Raw genomic sequence first — 22,541 nt, forward strand, 5'->3', positions numbered from 1 at the left:
CTGCACTGCCTCCCTGTGTGACTTGGGAGGTGGGATGATCCATTGCAGAATATCCAAAAATACACCTTGCATTTAATTGGTACTTCAAACTTCCACTGGAAGGAAAATTAGGTACAACGGAATTTACATACGGGTCATGGGGCATAAATTAGTGTTAATTTTGCATTAATGCCTTCATTTTTAGAGCGCTGTTTTTTGAATACTTAAATCACGTTTAATGCTTTAATGCATGGGTTAACTGACAACCCGAGTGATGTTATTAAGCACGCACACTTTATGCCGCGTAAGAATGATTCCACAAGGGCGGCTCATCCAATGAAACTCATGTGTTGTTCTGTGTCTGAACAGATCTGATTACACTGAAGGAGGCCCTGACTCACAGATTCAATTTACAGGACTGCTAGTCAATAACACCACAACCTGAACTAATCAGATCTGTCCCGCTAGACTGTCATAATAAGCGTTCAACGTGTTTGTTTTTGTTATTGATTTTGTTCCTCGTCTCCAAACCAAATGAAGCAACTTGTGAACAAAGTCTCACTTGACATTTTGCAATCACACACATGTGATTCACAGATCCTTAAAATGATTTTGGTATCAGCTCACACGTAACACGCAAAATATAATTGCCTCCTAGTCTAGGTGTATTGTGCTGCATGTGTTGTCAAGATAACGGGCGTTTAATATCGTCTTTCCTAGAAAAGAGGAATCGCATATACGTATGTAGCCTATATAGATTAAATACCACTAGAGACTGGAGAAACGCTAGACTCGTTCTGTGAACTGTAATGAAAAATATGCATGAGGTGGTTATTCAATTACCATTCCCAAAGCCGTGTGGTGTAATTAAATGTTAATGTTTTAGTGAGAGTTTGCAAGTTCGCCATCTCTGTTTACTAATAAGCAGCCTGAGTGGAAATGTTTGAATATATCTGTCAGTTTGCATCAGAAAAGAAAAACAAGGAGCACAAATGGAGGTGTTCAGACCACACTGCTGCTTACTGAGCTGATTTAAAGCAGGTTGAGGGATAAATCTGCTGAGGTTTCATACACAGTAACTCACTATGACAGTGTAACAAAGAAAGCAGATGTTTGGCTTTGAACTTATGATAATCTTTAAACAGAACATTTGTGAAAGAATATTATTACAGTTCCAAGGTTAACTAACGGATTGTCTTGCCTCTAAGCGGCACACAGTGAAGTGCTGAAGAAATTGTTCATGGAGATACTGGAGCAACAGTACAAAGTAGAGTACAAAAAGGTGAAATTTCTGGATTGACACCAGGTTCAAAGTAGGACTGGAAATGCAGTGGAGATCAAAATTAGAATTAGTGGTGTAACTTTGTTTTAAAAAGTGGGTGGGACAGGAGTGTGTGTTTGGGGGAGGGAGTGCGGTTAATGTGTTGAAGTAGAACTAAACGTGATAGTTTTATTCTTACATGTGCTATAATCAAGGGTGAAAAAATTTTGTTCATTTTAAATTTAAATGCAAAAATCTGGTGCATTTTGAAAGCAGAATCAAGTGACTATATCAAATGAAGAAATATGTGCTCTTGTAAACAATTTTGTGCTCTAGTAGTAATTTATTTATTGGTTGTAAGATGTGAATGTGATGGTAGTTTTCACTACATAAATTCCTATAAAAAGCTACAAATGCTAATGTCAAGAGCAGGGAGTGACTTTTCTCCTTGACTTTTGTTGTTTATTATTAACGCTGACATATAATTCAAGAGACAAAGAGACATGAATTTACAAGAAGAAGACGACGTCTAGACTTTTACATATTTTTTAAAAAAAATTACACAACTACACAACCTATTATAACCTGCATACATAACAGCCTAGATATGTTTGCCGCCTAATTTGCGTGCATAGGGGAACCTCTCTCTCTAAACACGGGGTATTAAAATTACTTTTAAATGCGCATGCACATTTTACTTTTGGTTTCGTTTTAAAGGAGTCCGCTTCCAAAATGAAGATTCATATATAACGTACTCACCCAATTGTCATGCAAGACGTTCATGTCTTTCTTTCTTCAGTCGTAAAGAAATTATGTTTTTTAGGGAAACACTTCAGCATTTTTCTTCATATAATGGACTGCTATGGTGCCCCGATTTTGAACTTCCAAAATGCAGTTTAAATGTGGCCTCAAACGATCCCAGCCGAGGAAGAAGGGTCTTATCTAGTGAAACGATCGGTTATTTTCATTTAAAAAATACAATTTAAATACGTTTTATTCTCAAACGTTCGTCTTGCCTTGCTCTCGCTGAACTCTGTGTATTCTGGCTCAAGACAGTTAGGGTATGTCAAAAAACTCCAATTGTATTTTCTCCCTCAACTTCAAAAATCATTTCAAACTCATCCTACATCGCTGCAGAAGTACCAACCCAGTCTTTGCAAAGTAAACATGCAAAGAAGATCAAACAACCTTAACAAAAAAGGTAAACAGCGATTATAGGATGATTTTGAAGTTGAGGGAGAACATGAGATGGGAGTTTTTCGACATACCCTAACTGTCATGAACCGGAAAAAAACAGTCCGGGCACAGAAAGACAAGATGAGCCTTTGACATTAAAAAGTATATCAATTGTAAGACCCTTCTTTCTCGGCTGGGATCGTTTGCAACCGCATTTGGGATTGTTTGAAACTGCATTTAAACTGCATTTTGGAAGTTCAAAATCGGGGCACCATATCAGTCCATTATATGGAGAAAAATGCTGAAATATTTTCCTCAAAAAACATGATTTCTTTATGACTTAAGAAAGAAAGACATGAACATCTTGGATGACAAGGGGGTGAGTACATTATATGTGACTTTTCCTTTAGAACTTCTCCTTTAATGATTGCGCAAATTCTCGGCGGTGTTGACACAATCCCTGGCACAAACGGGATTTTGAAAAGTGGGGGGAGACATGTCCCCCCTGTCCCATTAGCCCCGAGATAATTCATGTCAGTGAATAAATATATAGATACACATTAAATAATTATATTCCTAAATAGTCTAGAGGTAGAATTTTTTACCAGGATGAATAGATAGTCTCCACAACATCACTAAACACTAGATCGAAGCGCTCATGTGTAAAGACCGAGCACGAGCCGCATTGAGAATGTTTTGTCATAAATAACATTGTAACGAACGTTCAGCATGATTTCAGAAACAACAGATTCCAGCGCCAGATCGCATCTTATTAAATAAAAACGAATGTTTCATTAGCGTTAGTACGTCCATGCTGCGAGATGTTCAAAAAGTTGTGGGGACAATATTAACTTTGGCAAAATGGGGTGGGGACATGTCCCACCCGTCCCACCTGTAAATTACGCCTATGATTAGAATGCAGCCTAAAGCTGTCCCGGTGCGTTGTGGTTGGCGAACAGCTTAGACGGTGTTTCAGTACTGCCACGCTCCTTGCCAAAGCAGCAAGTCTGCTCCGTTAGTTAAGGATATATTAAGGTATAGTTGACGCTAGTAGCAGAAGTGTTGGGTCCTATCACCGATACATGATATAATCTTGCTAACTTATTTAATTATTTACATACTTAGTTTCATTGCCCGAAACCAGCTCCAGCCTAAGGCTAAAAACAGCCTAATGTTTTTAATATGACTGAATTTGTATTTAACATGACAACAAGTGAATAAAAACATTGTAAGTTACTAATTACAGTATAATGCTTACATTTCCTTAGTTATTCAAAAAGGAGCTACAGAAAACCAGCAAAGAACATTAACATTATCAAAGAACACCATCACTGATCAGCCTAGCCTAGTCTAGTGCAAGTTTATGCATTTTAAAAAACACTTGCTTATTAAGTGAAGCTATCTACACCACTGCTATCTAAAACCTCTAGAAAATCCTTGGCAAAAAAGTAATAGCTAAGAAACCCACTACAGTTACCAGCTATGGAAGAGAATGGAAGAAGAGTGGACCAAGATCACACCAGCCCAGTCTGAGAAACTAGTGTTGCTGAAATCATTCAAACCTATGGGCTCCAACATTCCTACTAATTTCAGACAGCTTTAACCCTCTGAAATTTTTGTTGTAATCTTCTTTGTTGCTACAGTGTTCTCTAATTCTGATCACTGTGTTTTCCACAGAATTATGTTTTTTGTTGAAATGTCTTGGAAATGTTTTTTGATTGTTCTCTAATTTTGATCTCCACTGTAGATGTCAGTTTTTTTTCACCACCGTTTTGAACATTTTGATAATAATATGAAATGTTAGTTGAGCACCAAATCAGCTGTGACACTAAAGGCTGCTAAATGGCTGCTAAAAATCTGGCTATGCCATCACAGGAATTAATTATGTTCTAAAACTATATTTATATAGAATATAGTAAACTATAAATAGTTCTAGTTCTGGCATGTCACTGTTACAGTGAATAAATGGTGTGTTTGACCTCATATGAGCACAAAGTAAAGAGGTGTTTATAGCATGCTTCCACCATGACTCCTTCTTGAGGGAGGTTCTTATCCAGCTCAACGCACACATAGCAAGAGAGAAAATTTCTTTGACCTCAGGCACTCATATGGGATTGCATATGTTGCGTGCACTAGAGCTACTCTGAGGCTTTATGCTCTTGAAGTGTGGTACTCCGAAAGTATGTTACACTTGAGGCGTTTTAAATGTTACATTGTTTTCCCTTCCCTCAACTGGCCTGTTTCCCAAACGAGCCTGATATTTAGGGCAATGAGGCATGTTCAGTGGAAGAACACTTAAACTCAGTTGGATCACTTGCTAAAAGGAAGCAGCCAGAGCCATATTATATAATTTGTGCAGACAGATCTGACAGTAAGTTGTTGTTGTTGAGTCTCTCTCCCCTACTGAGGTACTTTAGGTGCATCCCAGCATTCTACAATAAAACAGTAGTGGAATGAATGTAGAGCTAAAACACATTTCCACCTGTTCTGCTACTTTGCTGTTAGCGTTTGTGGATCTGGTCTTTTGCATTGGAATCGCTGACTGCTGAACTGTTCCAAAAGACGTTCATGCTGCCAGTGTGCAGAGGTCAGCCAGAGTTGAACACATGCTGTTCATTTAGTGAGCCACTGATAGATTCAGCAAGCTTCATCATGCTGATTCAAACTGGTAAATTGTTAGTTTGTCTTTTTGGAGTTGTTCAGTCATTTGAGTAATTTGTTTGTGAATCAGACTAGTTTCTCCTCGCTGTATGTTTGTTTTTGTGTGCAGTCCGCAAGAACATTATTTAGCCATTTTTATCTCAACACATTCATTTCTGAACACAATCTTGCATTCACATCTTGGGTAATGATTTATTTTGCTGAAAAAAAATCTGTACAGGAAACCCTGACACTCCATAATGTGCTATCTTCAATTCTGCTTACTTAGATTCCCTTATGAGAATTCATACTACGTGCTAAAAGAAGATGCCATGCAGTATTTGTATTGATAAAGCATAGGAATCATCAAAAATTCTTTCATTTTAGGGCCTACCAGGTAAAGATGGACCCCAGGGACGACAGGGCCCCCCAGGACCAATGGTATGTAACATGATACAATCACTCTTTGAGTCTTTCTGAGACTTGGTCATGAACCTTTTGTCCTCTCAATATCTCATTTTAGGGAAGCCCTGGAGCACCTGGGGCTCCAGGACCAAGTGGATCTACAGGGCAAGTTGGTGATCAGGGGCCACCTGTGAGTATTGCATTACAGCCATGTTAAACAAACTAAACTCACGATGTTGTAGATTGCTGGTTGTGTCATCAGCTTGCATCAGCTTACTGATATTTAAGCCTGTGTTCCTCTATGTAAGCAAAGAGGTAAAGTGTTCAACTCAGTTCTATAAATGTGGTTTTGTGGAGTTCTTGTTTAGTAAAAGGAACATTGAATTCTGGCAGACTGTCCTACTGCTGAGTCCAGCATTATTCTCATTGAAGAATAAGACCACCCAAAGCTGAAAAGAAGGGAAACCAGAATTAAAAACACTTTGAGGTCACGAAACAAATTGGCCTTTTAGTTCCCTACTGAACTGATATAGATTATAGTTGCTAAGAAAGACCAACATAGCAGCTCACCAGCATGTTTTGATGGCTGTGTGCTGGTGTGCCCATTAGCCAGCAGTCAGAGGTGTCCAGTCCTACTCCCGAAAGAACCAATGTCCTTTTGAGTCAGAGGTGTCCAGTCCTACTCCCGAAGGACCAATGTCCTGTTGAGTCAGAGGTGTCCAGTCTTGCTCCCAAAGAATTAATGTTCTGTTGAGTCAGAGATGTCCAGTCCTGCTCCCAAAGGTCCCATGTCCTGCTAAGTCAGAGGTGTCCAGTCCTGCTCCCAAAGAACCAATCTCCTGTTGAGTCAGATGTGTTCAATCCTGCTCCCAAAGGTCAATGTCCTGCTGATTCAGAGATGTCCAGCCCTGCTCCCAAAGGACTGATGTCCTGCTGAATTTAGCTCCAACCTGCTCCAACACACTTACCTGAAAGTTTCTAGATTAGGTGTGTTTGAGAAACTCTGCAGGATAGTGGCCCTTCAGGAGCAGGACTGGGCATCCTCAAGCTAGAGTAACATCAAACATGCACTAACTAGCCTGATCTATTCAGCAGGGGGATTTTTGCTTTGAAGGTCCACATGTGTAGAAGCTAGAAATCCACCTACTGTATTTATCATGAAGAGTCACTTTATTCATGCCTAGAAATCATTTATGAATGCTTGAGCGGACAGAGATCCTATATATAATACAGACTTGAAGCACTTTGTTCTCAGGCTCACTGTAGTTTAGTTTCAGCCTGCAAAGATCTATCTTATACAGTCCGATCAGTCAGAGAGAGCCCTACAAACTGAGAAACCTCAGATATTGTTTGCACAGAACCTTTGACTGAAATGTTTGTTTCCCATTTGTATATTAGAAGCACACAAGGGATTCTGAATTAATGTCAGTCTCTATGAGCTTCCTACTGCGTGACACCTATATTTAAGTTGGAGTTCTATTACCTTGCATTTGTTCTCATAGATTTGTAAAGCGGAACCATATGCTTCAACGCAGTCATTGAGGAACATCTGCAAAACTCGATTGCAGTGTGACCTCTCAACACTGATTTGAAACCTGTACGTCTTTCTTTTTATAAGCCCTGGAAGAGGGATAGTCAGGAAGATGACAGGTTTATGACCAATTGTGGCCCAGTTTATGGAAGAGCAGGGCTTTGTTAATTCTACTACAATATAGATATAGAGCCATAACCTCCTGCTCCGATGTGTGAAATTACACGCAGTACTTTAAATAAACTATGATCATATTCTCACACAGTCTGGCACAACAACCACATATCCTCATGATGAGTCCCAATGCACCTTAGAGCCTCCAGTGACTCCGTCTCAGGGTTACATCTCATTTTTACCCAGATGTTATGATATCAGAATTGTTTAGCAGCCACGGCGCTCTGGCCACAAATCCCAGTCTGTTTTCCAACACATTAGGTCAGTGACGCATCCATTTTATGTTTTTGGCTCTTGCGTTTCATCCGTGATCGATTTGGTCCGCTCTCACATTCAAATCCCCCTCTCCAAACAGTCATTAATGTTTTTGTGTTTCTTTTTTGTCTTTTTCTTCTACAATCACTGAATGTTTGTCTTTACTCTCTTTTCACAGGGGCCTCCCGGTGCAAAGGGCGAACGAGGAGAGAGAGTGAGTCTCCAATCTGCATCTAAACTGCCATGGAGTTTAGATTGGGGTGGTGGCATGTGGCACTCGGGCGGCGTACATAATGGTGGTTTATCAGCGGCAGGATTAAGAAGCTTGCTGACAGGCCTCTTGATAAAAATCACAGCAGCAGCACTGAATTATAGCTCCTTTATTCACACCCTCTCTATATGCTTGGGGTTTTTAATTCAGTCACTGCGGGAGCATTAAAAGTAGTACAGGTACAGCTAAAGCCCTCTATCAAGCCTCACAGTCAGACTCCGTCCAGAGCTTCCACACAACAATATATTTGTGTTTTTAGTCTTCGTTCTGATTTCTCCACTGCTGTGGTACCAGCCACCACACAAAGGGTGTGTGGAGAGTGTTAAATTAGGTGAATTAAACACCCACGTTGTACAGGCTCTTAGCCTCCCTTTAAAGCAGCTAAAGCGTATTTGTGTGTTGTTAGAGAATTTTTTGTCACAGCAGCTTGTGGTCTTAATCCAGGCTGTACGCTTGCTTTTTAGGTGTTAACACTGGTGCTAGTGGGTTGGAAAAGTCATTAGCACACAAAATTGACACAGAGTGTGGTCAAAATAGTCAAAATGCTTTCCTAGTAATAACAAAAGGAGAAAAGAATGGGGAGATGCCCGTGGATGAATAAAACTTCCTAAAGACTCACGTCTTTGTTCTCTCCACTTTAGTCCTGATGCCTTTGAGGCTTTTAGTAGACCACAACCACTGAAAGAGCTTTCAAATGTTAGAGACAAGAAACGCTAGATGCCATTCTGGTAAGATGTAAACATGCCAACGCCTATCATGATGCCACAGCCTCTGAAGGAATTTTTTAGCATGGATTTCACTCTAAATCCAGAGGCGTTTAGAGTCCTTGTGGGGAAAAATCCCAGTACGGCATTTGGTTAAAGCCTACGCTTATATGTGTTGCCACCTGTAAGCTCTTTCAGTAGCAGTGGTCATCGTATCGGTATTTTGTGTTGTGGTAAAAAATAGCAACAGGTAGTAGCTCACTGAGTGCAACAATTTCACATCATTGAAATAATGGCGTCTCCCATAGTCCAAAATATGTATAAAACAATGTAAAGTTTTTTTTTTAAATAATGTAAATATTTCGTGGGTTTTCTACTACATATTTCAGTAAGAGACATAATTTACATTATATTAAGTCATCCAAGTTAATATCCGGGGTTCTCTTTAAGATCCCTTACCAAAAAGTAGTATACTACTTATGTATTAAGTATACTTTATGTAGTAATTATACAAATATCAGTGTACTAGTAGTTGTAACGTGGAGAGGGAGACGAGAGGCGAGGGGATTCAAATGCGAGCTTTTATTTGAACGACGGGACAAATACATAGTCAGACAGGCATGGTCAGAATAACAGCAAACAGGTATATTCGGGTGAGGCACAAATAGAAGTCCGTGAGGCTGGCGTAGGTCGATCAACGGCGAACATAATCCATAACGAGAGCCAGAAGAATAATCCTTATAACGATCAAGAGTCCAGAAAGGCAGGCGGCGAGACAGACGAAACGAGATAGCCAGGCGAGAATACTAAAACCAGGAACTCAGACTACAAGGAAACTAGGAACTCAGGATACAAAGGGAACACAGGAAACTAGGAACTCGGAAACTTAGAAAACTAGGAAACAGTGCTAGCACTAGGAGAGCGCTAAACGCGACTGATTATCTCCACAATTACACTCCACAATACTCGGTGCTTGCTGAGTGAAAGTCAGGGGCTTTTATAGGGTTGCTGATTGGTCACAGGTGTATGGCGCAATCAGCGTGGTGGATAGTGGGAGATGCAGTCCGGGGTGTAGTGCAACAGTCTGTGTGTAATAATGGAACGAGAGCGACATCTGGTGGTGAGCGGTCCGCAGAACACCGACCAGATTCGTGACATAGTCCCCCCCCAAAGAGCGGCTTCCAGACGCTCCAAACAAGCCATAGTCCAGGGGAGCGGTGGGGCGGGGGTTAGACAGGGCAAGGGCCAGAGGGCCAGGTCCATACGGAGGACCCAGTGACTGAGGCGGAACCGGCAGGGCAGGAGCCCAACCAAGCGGGGCCGGAGTCCACCAGGGCGGAGCAGGGGGCGCAGAAGCCCTCCAGGGCGGAGCAGGAGTCGCAGGAGCCCTCCAGGGCGGAGCAGGAGTCGCAGGAGCCCTCCAGGGCGGAGCAGGAGGCGCAGGAGCCCTCCAGGGCGGAGCAGGAGGCGCAGGAGTCCTCCAGGGTGGAGCCGGAGGCGCAGGAGCCCTCCAGGGCGGAGCAGGAGGCGCAGGAGTCCTCCAGGGTGGAGCCAGAGGCGCAGGAGCCCTCCAGGGCGGAGCAAGAAGCGCGGGAGCCCTCCAGGGCAGAGCAGGAACCTGTGTCATAAACTGGGACCTGGGGAGAACAGGGACAGAGGAGGCAGACAGAATAAGGGGAGAAGCAGAGAGTACACAGGTTAACGCCGCCTCCCTGGGAGGTTCTACGGCGACTGCCGACACCTCAGGAGGCATAGGCGCAGCTTCTCCGGCAAAAGAGGCCTCTTGAGCAGACTCGTGGTCGGACGAGACTTCTGTAACAGACTTGTGAGCAGACGGGCCCTCAGGGGCGGACTTGTGAACAGACTTGACCTCAAGAGCGGACTTGTGAACAGACGTGATCTCAGGGGCAGACTTGTGAGCAGACGGGCCCTCAGGGGCGGACTTGTGAACAAACTTGACCTCAGGAGCAGACTTGTGAACGGACGTGACTTCAGGGGCAGACTTGTGAACAGACTTGACCTCAGGAGCAGACTTGTGAACAGACGTGACCTCAGGAGCAGACTTGTGAACAAACGTGACCTCAGGAGCGTAGTGTGCAACCCATATACTGAGAATGGTGATCGCCATCACACTGGCAGACATAACGTGACAAGACTCTGGGAGGTCGGACGAGACTTGACAGGACTCTTGATGATCAAACATATCGTGACGAAACTCTGGACAGACAGTGGAGCTGTGACAGGGCTCTGGGAGGTCAGACGAGATGTGACTTGGCTCTGGACAGACAGACGAGACGTGACTTGACTCTGGACGGACAGACGAGACGTGTCTTGACTCTAGGACAACGGCAATAACTTGACTTGGCTCATGAAGATCAGCTGTGACTTTACTTGACTCCGGAACGACAGCTCTGACATGGCTTGACTCAGGAACAACAGCTGTAGCTTTACTTGACCTTGGGAACATGGCTGTAACTTGACTTGACACTGGAGGTACAATTGTGATTCGACTTGACAGAGGAAATACAGCTGTAGCTTGACTTGACTTAGGAAGAACAGCTTTGACTTGCCTTGACACAGGAAATACAGCTTGAACTCAACTTGACCCTGGAAACACAGTTGTAGCTTGACTTGACACTGGAAATACAATGGTGACTCGACTTGACAGAGGAAATACAGCTGTAGTTGACTTGACTTAGGAAAAGCAGCTCTGACTTGACTTGACGCAGGAAACACAGCTCTAACTTGACTTGACACAGGAACGAGTGCTGTGATCTTGCTTGACTCTGGAGTGGCAGCCATATCTTGACTAGACTCAGAAACAGCAGCTGTAGCTTGACTTAGAAGCTTCACTTGACTCAGGAACACAGTTGCAACTTGACTTGACTCAGAAACTTGACTTGACTCAGGAAACGCAGCTGCAACTTGACTTGGAAACTTGATTTGACTCAGGGAACGCAGATGCAACTTGACTGGACTCGGGTATGGCAGCTGTGACGTGACAGAGCTCCGTTATCACCGCCATTTTGTAAACGGGCTCCGCCGTCGCCGCCATTTTGTGAGCACGCACAGGCGCGCCCGCATTTTTGCGAACGGGTTGCGCGGCCGGCCTTACCGCGATGTCGCGCTCGCTCCTCATCCGCGACACCCACAGTAAACGGCGAGCCCACACACAATAACGCAAAGTCCAGGAAAGCGGCTAATGACGAGCGCAGACCCTCGCATCTCAGCCTCCCCCTTAACGGCTGATTGACTCCATCACAAAAAATCTCAATGATAACACAGTCCGGGAGGGTAGAGTGATTTGCAATTGACAGAAATTCACAGATGTATTGCTCTAATGAACGTGGTCCTTGTTTTAATCTGAATAGAATCCTGTTTGTGTCCATACCTGTTGAATGCTGTCCGTGGTAAAAGCTGCTGGATCCTTGTTTGACCGAGTATTCTGTAACGTGGAGAGGGAGACAAGAGGCGAGAGGATCCAAATGCAAGCTTTTATTTGAACGACGGGACAAATACATAGACAGGCAGGGTCAGAATAACAGCAAACAGGTATATTCGGGTGAGGCACAAATAGAAGTCCGTGAGGCTGGCGTGGGTCGATCAACGGCGAACATAATCCATAACGAGAGCCAGAAGAATAAACCTTATAACGATCAAGAGTCCAGAAAGGCAGGCGGCGAGACAGACGAAACGAGATAGCCAGGCGAGAATACTAAAACCAGGAACTCAGACTACAAGGAAACTAGGAACTCAGGATACAAAGGGAACACAGGAAACTAGGAACTCGGAAACTTAGAAAACTAGGAAACAGTGCTAGCACTAGGAGAGCGCTAAACGCGACTGATTATCTCCACAATACTCTGTGTTTGCTGAGTGAAAGTCCGGGGCTTTTATAGGGTTGCTGATTGGCCACAGGTGTATGGCGCAATCAGCGTGGTGGATAGTGGGAGATGCAGTCCGGGGTGTAGTCTGTGTGTAATAATGGAACGAGAGCGACATCTGGTGGTGAGCGGTCCGTAGAACACCGACCAGATTCGTGACAGTAGTATACTATTTCAATACTCATTGGAGCAAAATTGGCCCACTTTATAGTATATAAAATATACTTTTAAGTATACTTTAAGTATAACAGTAGTACAGAACTAGTTTACATCAATGTTTTTAGCTTGTACTGCAACTAAAAATTAACATATAGGTATACTGATAGTTTACTAATTAAATACTTGTAGTAACATTTTTAGTACACTTTGAAGTATACTATCTCAGTAAACTACTAGTGTAGTAGTTTTATACTGCAAGTATACTCGTATAGTACTATGTCCCTATGTAGGATTAATTTGTATATATTTTGTTATATGAATATCTGAACATACAAAACATTCAAAGTAGGGCTGCACGATTAATCGCACGATATTGTGAGGCGCGTTTAGTCAATGAAGCCGGTACTTTGATTAGTAGTAAAGCTCCATCACGTGCGTTCAGCTGGAGCGGCAATTAATACACAAAGCCGTAAATCACTGACAAGCTACGCCAAATCGCGCTCATAATCGAATGCGATTCATCTGTGATTATGAGCGCGATTTGGTGTAGCTTGTCAGTGATTTACGGCTCTGTGTATTAACTGCCACTCCAGCTGAACGCACGTGATGGAGCTTTACTACTAATCAAAGTACCGGCTTCATTGACTAAGCGCGCCTCACAATATCGTGCGATTAATCGTGCAGCCCTAATTCAAAGAAAGAACAGGATATCTGCTTGTAAACAAAAACATTTTATTCTAGCTTCATGCATTCTTTTTTTTTTTTTTTTTAAAAAAAACAACACCTGAATGTTGGTAAGTTTCATAAATAAAAATCATATTTTGAACAAAAGCTGAAAAAAAAAAAACACTATGAATTGAATTCAGAATGATATAATCAAAACATAGGTTGAGTTGATCAACACCCCGAAACTTGACAGTCATTACCTCTTCATTGGTCGACATTTTATTCCATAACATTACACAGTTTTTATGCAGATTACATGTGGAAGCATCTGTTGTTTCAGTTTCTTCTTTACTTGTGTTTTTTTTGGAAATTCTGTACAGAAGATGTGTACTAGTGCGCCCCAATGAAAACAGATTCTAGGAGCACAAGTATAGCTCAATTATATTTAGACTTTTTCTAAGTATAAGTCAAGTATACTTAAATGCCATTTTAAGTATATTTTTGAGAAGTACATAAAAAGTAAACTAAAAGTATACTTTCCTAGTTTTAGTTTAAAAGAACTATGCTAATAGCACACTTGAATAAACTTCTTTTTTCGTAAGGGGTCCGGCAAATCGGACTCCATTGTACGCAGGTCCTTATTTTGCTGAGTTAAATGTGTTCCTGGGTCAACATATTTTGTTGACCCTGAAACAACATTTTAATCAAAAAATTTGATCTTGACCACATCCCTACACCTAAACCTAACCTTACCCATGAGTAATCCCTAAAATCAGAGGAAATGATAGATGAATGACACTGATGTACAAGCACCAAACACTGATTGTAAGCCTAAACTTCACAAAAACTATAAACTGTTTTTTCAAATCTGATTGGTTAATCACAATGTTGTTCCAGGGTCAACAAAAGATGTTGATCCAGGAACATGTCGTACTTGGTAAAATCAGGTTCTGCTCCATTGTACAGTGCTGTTTCTTAGTTGTAGCTCTCCTATTGCATAACATTCACACAGTGCCTATGGGTTAAACCGATTATAATATTTAACTTAAAATGACAGAAAACTGTGACTGAATCCCATGTTGTTTTTTTTCTGAAGGGTGACATGCAGTCTCAGGCCGCTGTCCGTGCCATAGCGCGACAAGTTTGTGAACAGCTCATTCAGAGTGAGTTGAGAATGTGTATATTTTGTACAAAATACTTGAACAAGTATTTGTTATGACACTCTTATTCTGAATTCATGACTCACAGGAAGTCGTCTAACCCCTGCTGAACCGCTAAGTGAATTTCTTTTTTTCTCCCTCCCCCTCAGGTCACTTGTCTCGCTACAACTCTATTCTCAACCAGATTCCCAGTCAGTCTGTTTCGGTACGAACAGTACCAGGTCCACCGGGTGAGCCTGGTCGGCAGGGACCTCCGGGGCCTCAGGGAGAGCAGGGTCCTTCTGGCAGACCAGGATTCCCTGGAGCCAGTGGGCAAAATGGCCGCCCAGGAGAGAGAGGTGAACGTTTTTACATGTAAAATAACCTACTGCATCAGTAGAGACTGTGTACTGCGGATACAGTATGCATAATGCAACAGTACACACGTGTTTTGAATTTAAAGGCATTAAATTGTTAAGGGACTAACTGTTTTGAAGATTAATTTGTAGAAAATAGTAGCTGAGTTTGTGAACCCTTGCAAATAATAGCAAAATTAGTATGTCAGTGGGGTATTAGATGCCTAAACAAACTGTGCAGTGTATACTTGATTATTTTAAGTCTAGTATGACTTGTATAAAGAATGTTTAGTTAATGGCCCTCAAGAGAAATTTTGTCCCTGCAGCTTAAGGTTAAGCAGAGATCTTGCTGCGGTAATAATATTGAACATTAGCATGACCTCTATGACCCCATCTGTGATAAATTTTGCTAATATCTTGGCCGACAGCCCTGGCTAACCTCAATACCGCCCATCATCATAAACAGTATGTAAACTACTAAGTCTTTATTATTGTTAATGTTAGAAAGCCAAGAACAACTACATCAAAGATGCCACAAAGCACTGCAAATGCTTGGCTCTCTTTAGTATGTAATAGTTGAATTGAGGTTGACAGCCTTTTAAGCAACCACAAGTCCCGCAAACTGCACTAAAAAAAAATGAAATGTTTGTCTAAAAGTCTTTGTTTTTGTCTAAAATAACACTTCCCATAGAAAAACACAAATAAAAGAGTTTTGTTTAATTTTTCACTTCATAACAGAGTGTTGATGTGCAGAACAGTTTATTGAGGGTCATAGTAAGTAAATTAAACATAAAAAAAAAATCATATAGCTAATTTAGCCTTTGTTTATGGTGAAATAAAGTACATAAGTACATTTATTATTTTTTTACTTACGTTTATCATATGTATCATCATATATATTACACGAGCAGCCGTGCGAGCTCACGTCTCCGCTAACACCCTGGAGCTCACATATCAGAAAGCATTGAAGCATATTTTCAAATAGGTGTTATATTTATTAAACTGCATATTTGAAGTCTAAACAAGTACATTCTTGCATAAAAAGCTTTTAAAACTACATTCTGTGACACAAAAACAGTATTATTTATACAATTATAGTGGATTGGGCATCTGTCATGACATTCGCTGTAAGAAATACTGCAAGCGGAGTGATACAAACGGTGAAACGATTGGAGTTGATATCCCTGATATCCCTAAAATGTCGCACTCCTGTCAGCCAGTCAGATTCGACCAGAAAGAACTGTTGTACTTAATCAATTAGTTATTTTAAAATAACGTCATTAAAATATTTTAACGCAGTTAATGCGCTGACCCCTCCCTCAGATCTGGACTTCGTCTTGTATTTCATATAGTTGACTGTTGACAAATATGATGTAGGGCACTGACACGAGTGCTGATTTTGTCCTGATCTATCACAAGCTTAAATGTGATTTTATACAACAGTTCAGTAAATAAGAAGTTGATATTATGTTATATTGTAAACACAATATTATGTGTTTTTGCTCAAATTTTTAGAGAACATATTACCTTTGAAGCCATAGCAGAATTGTTGTGCGTCTCCGAACAACACAGGTGTGTTTAGTTTCTCAATAAATCCGCGTTTTGAACGAATCGTGTGAATCAGTGATTCAAGGGCCCATTCATAAAGAGAACAATTTACTTCATTCCTGAATTTTTCGAATCGGCCGTTTGAACGAATCGAATAAGTGAATGACTCATAAAGACTTTTGTATTATTTCATAAAAAAAATTATATTATTAATTCTGTCACCATTTACTCACCCTCATGTCATTTCAAACCTTTCTTTTATGAAACACAAAAGAAAGTTTTTTTTTTGAAGACTGTTGGTAACAAATCTGTAATGACTTTCTTTATATGAACAAAAAATACTTGTATAGTTGTTTCTCAAATTATCTTCTTTTAAGTTCCATAGTTTACGTTAGGCCGTTGCAGCCTAAATGTTTGTGTGTAATAAATTTTATGTTGAATTAAACAAAGTATTTTTTTCTAAAGCTACAATTTGTAATGTCCACTTGACACTTTCTCATTTAACACAAAAATAGCTTTAAATAATCTTTTGTGGGTATTTTCACAGTCAAATTTATTTTGCAATTAATTAGACCAATTAATCGACGCATCACATAATTAATTTGATTAAACTTTTTAATTGACTGACAGACCTAATATGTTTATATACATCTCAAATTATTTACATCAGATTATAATTTGACGAAGATAAGTGTATTTGGCTGTAACATTTGGTCCAAAGCATTTTTTTTTTTCAGTGTGACTACAAAAATAAAAAAAAATAAAAAAATTGGAACTTTCTTTCCCCTGAATACAACTGTACACAAATTGCATTAGATCTGCATGACCTTCCTGCCAAGAGCAACTCTTAGCCAGAGTCTTTATCATGAGTGAGTGTCCACACTGCTTAGTCTCCTGTCCTCAATTAGAAGAGCTCTGACACACAGCCAGAGCTTTCAGTATGAGATATTTCACCATCATTACTGCTTCTCTCAGGGATCTGCACACTCAAACATTCAGATATCAAGCAGGAACATGCAGAGCATGTTTATGATGCAGTCAGTGCAAAACAGAGCTGCTAATGAGGGATAACATAGGGGGGGATATTTGTCTGTTTATGTTAACATGGGGCCTGTAATGAGGAATCTTATTCAGAAGTTGTCTTTTAGATTGTCAGTGTTGTTCAGAGGTGATGAAGATCAGACTGCCTGTGGGGCAAAAAAGCTGCTTATATTCAGAATGTTCAGACCCTTAGAGACAACACTTTGGACAAATGAACCATGTTTCAAGGAAATCTTATTATTCCCATTCATTTCAAGGTGCTCTTTGGTGTAGTTACAGCATCTGGCAGGAAAGGTTAATTGGATCAGTTGCAACGTTGACCACTTACTGTTTTTAATTCTGAAGTTGACTTCACAAAGAAAGAAGGATACTATAGATAGCTTCTGATAGATTTGTGTGAGAAAACAGTTGCAATTCCAGTTGTCAGTCACTTAAATAAGTTATTCCCTTCTGCTGTAGCTTCCACTGCTTTCTTACTGACAGATCAGCCACATCAGACCTGTCAGAATGTGTTATTAACACCATCCAGGTGTTTTATTACTTCCCTTATGGTCTCGTAAAGATGTGGGATAAGTTAAATTGCATGGAAGGAGACGGATGCAGCTTCTTCAGATGGGTTTGCATGTTCTCACAGATCCTTGCCTCTCTTTGTCCAGGTCTCCCAGGAGAAAGGGGAGAAAAGGGCAGTCCAGGGATAGGGACACAAGGCCCTCGTGGTCCTCCAGGGCCCCCAGGTGAGAGACTGTTAAAATAGTTAGATTTAAGACAAAATCAATGACTTCTTTGTTTTCAAGCCGGTAGTAAAAAAAATTAATTTCAATTCAAACTGGAAAAAAGTAGAGCTCAGTGTCTTCCTATTGCACAGGCAACAGGAGTTTCCATTATTAAATGTCGTCTGTCGAAGAAAACACAAGCTTGCAAACTTTTAATAACCTCTGCACACATCTTGATCTGCTTTTGGTTTCTTTGATTCCTGTCTAGAATATCAAGCAGATATTGAAACAATATTTGGGTCAGGGAGAAATGTTTTCATATCGATTTTAGCAGTATGGCTGGTCGGTGGACTTTGAAAAATGTCAGCGTCGGCTCGCTGTTAATTGTGCTTTGATCAATACTCTTCACAAATGAGATTCATTGAAGCAACATAGCTGTAACAGCCACTGACATCTGAGAAGGATGTGGACTAGAAAAGGCTAAAACTTGTATTTTGTAAGGAAGAAATCCAGACACACATTGGGTGTGGAGTTTGGCAGGGTTTAATGAGGCAGATATTAATGGCTAATGTCTTATCCAACTCAGGGCCTCCTGGAGAAGGTCGGACAGGAAGTCAGGGTCCTCCAGGGAGACCTGGAATTCAGGGCTCCTCAGGGCGTCCAGGTACCCCTGGTAGCCCTGGTCCTGCTGGACCCCCCGGCTACTGCGACCAGAACTCCTGCATCGGGTACAACGTTGGAGGTAATCCTCTCCTTCTCTTCCTCTTTCACCCAAACTCCCTCTATCTGACAAGGTTTATCAGTTTCATTCAAACTTTATTCTATCAGGTACATCCAGTGGGTCTCTTTTACTAATAATTGTGTGCAAGTGATCTTACAGTATGTGTGAAGAAAAGGTTTTCGGCCAAGATTTCCACCAGATTTACGACATATGCACATATTTGTTAGTATGTTTGTGAGTGTAGATTATTCTAAGTGACAGAGCAGTAATTAGAGTAATATACACCCACATTGATACACCAATTTAAAAAACAGCTACAGCCAAATCCATTCTCCACTTCACTTTCTGAATTTAAATTGAAGTAGCAAACAGGATGTAAAATTGTACAAACAAAACTAATTGAAATTCACCCAAATGTAATTTTTTACTAGAAAAGCAAAGCTTGTCAAGACTAGGTAGGGTCAATAGACAGACAGACAGAAAGACTAATTAAAAGGTGGATAGATGGATATTATAAATAGATTGATAGATGGATACTATAGTTAGATGGATTAATAGATGGATGGATGGATTGATACTATAGATAATTGGATGGATGGATACTCTAGATTGATTGATGGATGGATGGATGGATGGATGGATTGACTGATACTATAGATAGATGGATAGTTAAGATGGATGGATGGATGGATGGATGGATAGATACTATAGATGGATGGATACTTTAGATAGATGGATTAGTTGATGGATGGATGGTTGGATACTATAGATGGGTGGATGGATGCTACAGATGGACAGTATGGATGAATACTATAGATAGATGGATTAATGGATGGATGGATTGATACTATAGATAGATGGATAGTTAAGATGGATGGATACTATGGATGGATGGATGGATTGATGCTATAGATGGATGGATGCTATCGATAGATGGATAGTATAGATAGATGGATTGATTGATTGATGGATGGATGGATGGATGGATACTATAGATCAGGGGTGGCGAACTCCGGTCCTGGAGAGGTGTAGACCTGCAGAGTTCAGCTCAAACCCTAATTAAAACTTACCTGCCTATAGCTTCCTAGTTACCCTTCAGACCTTAATTAGCTTGTTCAGGTGTGTTTGATTAGGGTTAAAACAAAACTCTGCAGGGCTGCGGCTCTCCAGGACCGACATTTGCCACCCCTGCTATAGATAGATGGATACTATAGATGAATGGATTGATACTATAGATAGGTGGATATTATAGATGGATGGATGGACGGATGGATTGATACTATAGATAGATAGATGGATGAGTGGATACCATAGATGGATGGATGGATACTATAGATCAGGGGTCACCAAACTTGTTCCTGGAGGGCCGGTGTCCTGCAGAGTTTACCTCCAACTTTCCTCAACACAACTGACGGGAAGTTTCAAGTATACCTAGTAAGACCTTGATTAGCTGGTTCTGGTGTGTTTGATTAGGGTTGGAGCAAAACTCTGCAGATACACCGGCCCTCCAGGACCGGATCTGGTGACCCCTGCTATAGATAGATGGATACTATAGATAAATGGATGGATGAATACTCTAGATAGATTGATTAATGGATGGATGGATGGATGGATACTATAGATAGATGGATTGATGAATACTATAAATAGATGGATACTATACAAGGCTCAATGCCCTTATACTATAGATAGATGGATTGATGGATGGATGGATGGATACTATTGATAGATGGATTGATGAATGGATGGATACTGTAGATAGATGGATACTATACAAGGCTCAATGCCCTGATACTATAGATAGATGGATGGATGGATACTATAGATGGATGGATGGATGGATTAATAATATAGATAAATGGTTGGATGTGTGGATACTGTAGATAGATGGATGGATGGATGGATGGATGGATGGATACTATAGATAGATGGATACTATACAGGGCTCAATGCCTTGATACTATAGATAGATGAATGGATGGTTGGATACTATAGATAGATGCATGGATGGATGATAATAGATGGACGGATGGATGGATACTATAGATAGATAGATGGATGAGTGGATACCATGGATGGATGGATACTACAGATAGATGGATACTATAGATAGACGGATTAATAGATGGATGGATGGCTGGATACAATAGATGGATGGATGAATGGGTACTATTGATAGATGGATTAATGGATGGATGAATACTATAGATAGATGAATACTATAGATAGATGGATTAAAAGACGTGTGGATGGGTGGATACTATAGATGAATGGATGGACTGATGGATGAATACTATAAATTATTTGACTTGAAAGGGTGGAAAATGGATGGATGGATACTATAGACAGAAGAATGGATAGATGGATATTATAGATAGATGGATGAATGGATAGATGGATGATTAATGAATGGCTACAACACAATCTGGTATGGTACAGTAATTCAATAAAATAATATGAGATAAGATATGATACAGTTTGATATGAGACAATACAAATGATTGATGGATGGATGTGACAGACAGACAGTTAAATGAAAACATTAAAGTTCTATGCACAAATAGGTATGTAGGCCCAGTTAGTGAATGGAACCCAATGAAATCTACATGTAGTTGTCAAGGTAACCATGGATACTCAACATCTGAAAGTCAATTATAGAGTTAGTCTGGTAACAGCATCCTTGACGAGTCCTTTATTGAGCTGTGGGTTTACGACTGCTTCAGGCTTCACTGGTAATAATCACCATACAGCAAACTCACGTGGGAACACGCCACACTATCTTCCATACTGTTATTCTCCACGGCCTTTTGAAGTGCTTCGCATATTCTCGCCTGAGATTGCATTTCCATAACTGTTAATGAATGGCAAACCCATTGCTTTAAACAAGCTTGTGGTATGACTCAGAGATTTTCATCCTATTAAACTAGCCCTTCCCAAACCGTTATTCTACTTATAAATTTCTCATGGAGTCTAAATGCTATCAAAGTTTATGAGTGAGCAAGATTTCAGTATTTCTCTTTTTAATATGAGAAAGGTTGGACAGAAATGGACAGCAATCTTTAAATAATTGATTTATCAGATCATAGCAAAGCTTTCTACCGACCGCCTTGCAGATTATTGCACTTTTGTATTGTGAAAAAAATAAAGCTAATGTTCTCTGGGGTTTCTGCCATGTAAGGCCGTTAAATGACAGTGTAATATTCCACTCAATAGATGAAATATTGCATCAACACTTTTAAGATCTATAAAGGTTATAGCTTTAAGCTTTCAGTCAGCATAAAATCTTGCAACACAGCTTAATAGTATTGCAAATTGCTCTGTAACTTATTCAGCCCTCATTCTCTGGGATAATACTTCATTTCTAATGAGAGAATGTACGTTTTATGTGTATTGACCAAATTTTAATGCCTTATTGAGAATCCTTGACTCTCCTTCTGAAATGACACTATGTAAAGATTACAGTCTGGCAGACAAGGTGTTGCTGAGAGCATCATGTTGGTTATATCAGACTTACACTTACCGCAGTGTCTCTCTCCTCTTTTACCGGGTCGTCACTGTCTCACTCCTGCATGTGAAGGTCCAGAGCAGTATGAAAATGACTACTGAGAAACAGTAGAGAGCCACCTGCTCTTCTCCTCTCTCCCTTCATTTCATCATCCCACCTGGTTCCATGGGCCGATACCAAAGACTTATCTGGGGAGGGTCTTTTCCACACATTCCCAAACTCGATAATCCATGTACTTGGTTCCCCGACCCTCAAAATGTCACCACCATTGAAGCCCCATGCCTTTTTAAGGCAAACCTCAGTTTCACCCTATTTTTAGACAAACTAAAGCGCTTTTAACATTTTCTGCAAGTAATGTTGAGATTTTAAATCCACGCTCTTAAAAATAAAGGTTCCAAAAGGAGGTTTCCGTA

The 22,541-nt window shown here is 40.6% G+C and overlaps 1 protein-coding gene across 1 annotated transcript in view; it reads left to right on the plus strand.

Annotated features, from left to right (window-relative positions):
* col14a1a (collagen, type XIV, alpha 1a) overlaps positions 1 to 22,541 on the plus strand; it is a 169,112-nt gene that overhangs the window by 142,529 nt on the left and 4,042 nt on the right. The window contains 7 exon segments of the mRNA XM_051131522.1: positions 5,444 to 5,497; positions 5,580 to 5,651; positions 7,600 to 7,635; positions 14,202 to 14,268; positions 14,415 to 14,603; positions 17,846 to 17,923; positions 18,489 to 18,644. Of these exon segments, the coding sequence (XP_050987479.1) occupies positions 5,444 to 5,497; positions 5,580 to 5,651; positions 7,600 to 7,635; positions 14,202 to 14,268; positions 14,415 to 14,603; positions 17,846 to 17,923; positions 18,489 to 18,644 (652 nt within the window).

The sequence above is a fragment of the Labeo rohita genome, chromosome 16 (genome assembly GCF_022985175.1).
Source record: "Labeo rohita strain BAU-BD-2019 chromosome 16, IGBB_LRoh.1.0, whole genome shotgun sequence".
NCBI lineage: Eukaryota > Metazoa > Chordata > Actinopteri > Cypriniformes > Cyprinidae > Labeo > Labeo rohita.